This window comes from Gastrolobium bilobum, unplaced genomic scaffold, assembly GCF_033153095.1.
Source record: "Gastrolobium bilobum isolate Gb01-03AN ecotype WA unplaced genomic scaffold, APGP_CSIRO_Gbil_v1 utg46055, whole genome shotgun sequence".
Lineage (NCBI taxonomy): Eukaryota > Viridiplantae > Streptophyta > Magnoliopsida > Fabales > Fabaceae > Gastrolobium > Gastrolobium bilobum.
This window is the reverse complement of record NW_026900127.1, coordinates 63,625-67,182: the sequence shown is the minus strand read 5'-3', so window position 1 is coordinate 67,182 and position 3,558 is coordinate 63,625. Positions and strand designations below refer to the sequence as shown.

General features: G+C 38.2%; 1 protein-coding gene across 2 annotated transcripts; it reads left to right on the top strand.

Moving 5' to 3' along the window:
- The first annotated feature begins 494 nt into the window (after window positions 1–494).
- On the top strand, window positions 495–3,558 carry LOC133295414 (nucleolar GTP-binding protein 1-like). 2 transcript variants are annotated; one of them, XM_061494249.1, is made up of 3 exons: window positions 495–580; window positions 1,016–3,057; window positions 3,312–3,558. In XM_061494249.1, the coding sequence occupies exon 2, from the start codon at window positions 1,025–1,027 to the stop codon at window positions 3,050–3,052; it is 2,028 nt and encodes a 675-aa protein (XP_061350233.1). In that variant the 5' UTR covers window positions 495–580; window positions 1,016–1,024; the 3' UTR covers window positions 3,053–3,057; window positions 3,312–3,558. The 2 variants fall into 2 exon arrangements, with proteins under 2 accessions (XP_061350233.1, XP_061350234.1); XM_061494250.1 differs by lacking the exon at window positions 495–580 and having other exon boundaries at window positions 1,013–3,057.

The window sequence follows — 3,558 nt, the reverse complement described above, 5'->3', positions numbered from 1 at the left end:
TTTGGTGGATAAATATACTTAAAGGGACCAAAAAAATAATAAATGACAAAAGAAAATTAAGAATAAATAACACTAGAATTGAACATTATTATCCTTTTATTATAAATGTTTTATGATATAGTAATATCTACGACTAAGTCATAATTTTTTAAGAAGGAGAAATTATTGATTAGCTTTAAAATTTTTATATTAAATCATAATTTTATTTCATAAAAAAGAAAAACGAACATTTTAAAAGAAATTAAAAATTATTAAAGTTGGTTTCGTACTTTTGTATTATTTATTAGGTTGAATTAATTCACCGACGAGGCCAAAAAGATTCTAAGCAAATGATGAATGAGAGATATAGGAATGGGCTCAGTCGACTCATTTGATCGAGGCCATTATATTAATTGGGCCGGGTTGGGTTGGATTAACGATTGCAACCCACGAAATCTCTCTCCCTCCTTCAATCTTAAACCCTTATTATTACTGCCTTATATTTGAGTCGGTGTGCGCAAAGGGTTGCGGCATCGAACTAAATAAAACCCTGTCTTCAATCTTGCTCGATTGTTCAACATCAAAGTGAACGATTTTTGGGGTGAGTTGATCCTTCTCTTCCTAGTTTCTTTTTACTTATGTAGTCGTATCGCTATACATGGTTTCTTTGTTCTGTTTGATGAATTGCCTGAAAAGAATGAGGATTAATTAGATTACGTCCCATTCTGAAAACTTCTTGATCTCTTTGGTTTATACGGACATTCACTTCTTGAATTAGGTTTATTATTATTATTATTATTATTATTTTAGTTTTTGTATCATTTACGGTTCGAGGTTTTAGTTTTGGAAGATTTCATAACAGAATGATAATTCATCTACGGTCCTGATTGTTTGTGCTGTGGACATGAGAAATCTTGTGTGCGTCTGTGGATAAAACAGTAGGAGTCAGAGAAATCATGAGAAATTTTTAGTTTTTAAAAATTGCTGTATTTTTAAAAATTTACAATTTTAACCTCGAATTATATGTCTTGAACAGGCTGAAACGATGGTCCAATATAACTTTAAGAAGATTACTGTGGTACCAAATGGGAAGGACGTTGTTGATATCATCCTCTCTCGCACCCAGCGTCAGACACCAACAGTTGTACACAAGGGATATGCAATTACCCGCCTCCGTCAGTTTTATATGCGCAAAGTGAAGTATACCCAGTCAAATTTTCATGAAAAGCTCTCTGCTATAATTGATGAGTTCCCTCGGCTTGATGATATTCATCCATTCTACGGCGATCTCCTCCATGTGCTTTACAACAAAGACCATTACAAGCTTGCACTTGGACAAATCAATACTGCCAGGAATCTTATTGGTAAGATTTGCAAAGACTATGTGAGATTATTGAAGTATGGCGACTCACTATATCGATGCAAGTGTCTTAAGGTTGCTGCGCTTGGTCGCATGTGCACCGTGATTAAGAGGATTGGCCCAAGCTTGGCTTACCTAGAACAGGTTAGACAACACATGGCTAGGCTTCCGTCGATAGATCCAAATACGAGGACTATCTTGATTTGTGGATACCCTAATGTTGGCAAGAGCTCATTCATTAACAAAATTACGAGAGCTGATGTGGATGTGCAGCCCTATGCTTTCACTACAAAGTCTCTCTTTGTCGGTCATACAGACTTCAAATACCTAAGGTACCAAGTAATTGATACACCAGGGATTTTGGACAGGCCTTTTGAAGATCGTAATATCATTGAGATGTGCAGTATCACTGCTCTTGCACATCTGAGAGCTGCGATATTGTTTTTCTTGGACATCTCTGGATCTTGTGGTTACACTATTGCCCAGCAGGCAGCTCTATTTCACGGCATTAAGTCTTTGTTTTTGAACAAGCCATTAATTATAGTCTGTAACAAGACTGACTTGCAACCACTGGAGGGGATATCTGAGGAAGACATGAAGTTGGTCATGGAGATGAAAGCTGAAGCTTTGAAGACTGTAGCTGGTCAAGGAGGTGAGCCTACAAATGATGAGAGTGTGTTGTTGACCATGAGCACTTTAACAGAAGAAGGGGTAATTGCAGTAAAAAATGCAGCATGTGAGAGGCTATTGAATCAGAGGGTGGAGACAAAGATGAAGTCCAAGAAAATTAATGACTGCTTGAATAGGTTCCATGTTGCTCTACCAAAACCACGTGACCAGAAGGAAAGGCTACCATGTATTCCTCCAGCAGTTGTAGAAGCTAGAGCAAAGCAAGCAGCTGAGAAGGAAAAGAGAAAAACTGAAAAAGATCTGGAGGATGAAAATGGTGGGGCAGGTGTATACTCAATGAACTTGAGAAAGAATTATATTTTAGCCAATGATGAATGGAAAGAAGATATACTGCCGGAAATTTTGGATGGACATAACGTGTATGATTTCATTGATCCTGATATTCTACATAGGGTTTCTGAGTTGGAAAGAGAAGATGGAATGAGACAGGCAGAAGCAGAAGATGATGATTTTGAGATAGATGGAACTGCATTGACTCTAGAAGAGCAAGCAGCTTTAGCTGAGATTAGGAAAAAGAAAAGCTTGCTCATCCGACGGCATAGGATTAAAAAGAGCACTGCAGAGAGCCGGCCAACTGTTCCTAGAAAATTTGACAAGGACAAGCAGTACACGTCAGAAAGAATGGGAAGGCAGCTGTCATCTTTGGGGCTTGATCCCACTTTGGCAATTAAGAGGATGCGCAGCAGATCTGCCTCTAGGAAAGGTCGGAAAAGGGAAAGATCACCTGAAACAAGAAGTGGAGATGGGATGGATATTGATGGTGACACACCTATCAAGAAGCAGCGTCTGAGTAGATCACGGTCAAGGTCCAGGTCAGTGCCGCGCCTACCAAATGAAGTTGTGCCTGGAGAGGGCTTCAAGGATTCTGCTCAAAAGGTCAAGGCAATTAAACTTGCAAAGAACTCTGTCAAGAAGAGAAACAAGGATGCCCGTCGAGGAGAAGCTGATAGAGTCATTCCTAATCTGAAGCCCAAGCACTTGTATTCTGGGAAGCGCTCCAGTGGAAAAACTGACAGACGCTGAAATAGGTAATGTGCTTTATCTCTGCAGCTTGCCTTATCATGTAGCAAGAAAGCACACACCAAAAATTTCATTGGATGCTCATGTTACCGTTGGATGATGGTTATTGTTACAGATGATGACTCAGCTGTATTGATTCGAAGTTGTTTTTCCTTTGCGACCTTTAAGATTTACCTAATTAGATATACATGTTTTATGATCTTAAATGATATAGTTTTCAGTATTCACAAGTCACGTAATAAAAGAATTATTTTCTGTGCAGAGGATGCTGAATTATGCTTTTCAGAGACATCCATTGGCATTGCTTTGCGGGTGCCAAGAATTTTGTTCTTTCGTAGTTGTTTTTTTGTTGGAGTTTATTGTATGGTTTATGGCAGCAAAGTTTACTTGGTACACTCTGCCTCATTTTATTATTATTGTTATTAAGTTTGCCATTCTGTCTGTTGCAATTTTTACAGCTAGCTTTGTTGCTCTTTATTTATTTAGTTCAATTTTGGCCAAGTTTTGAA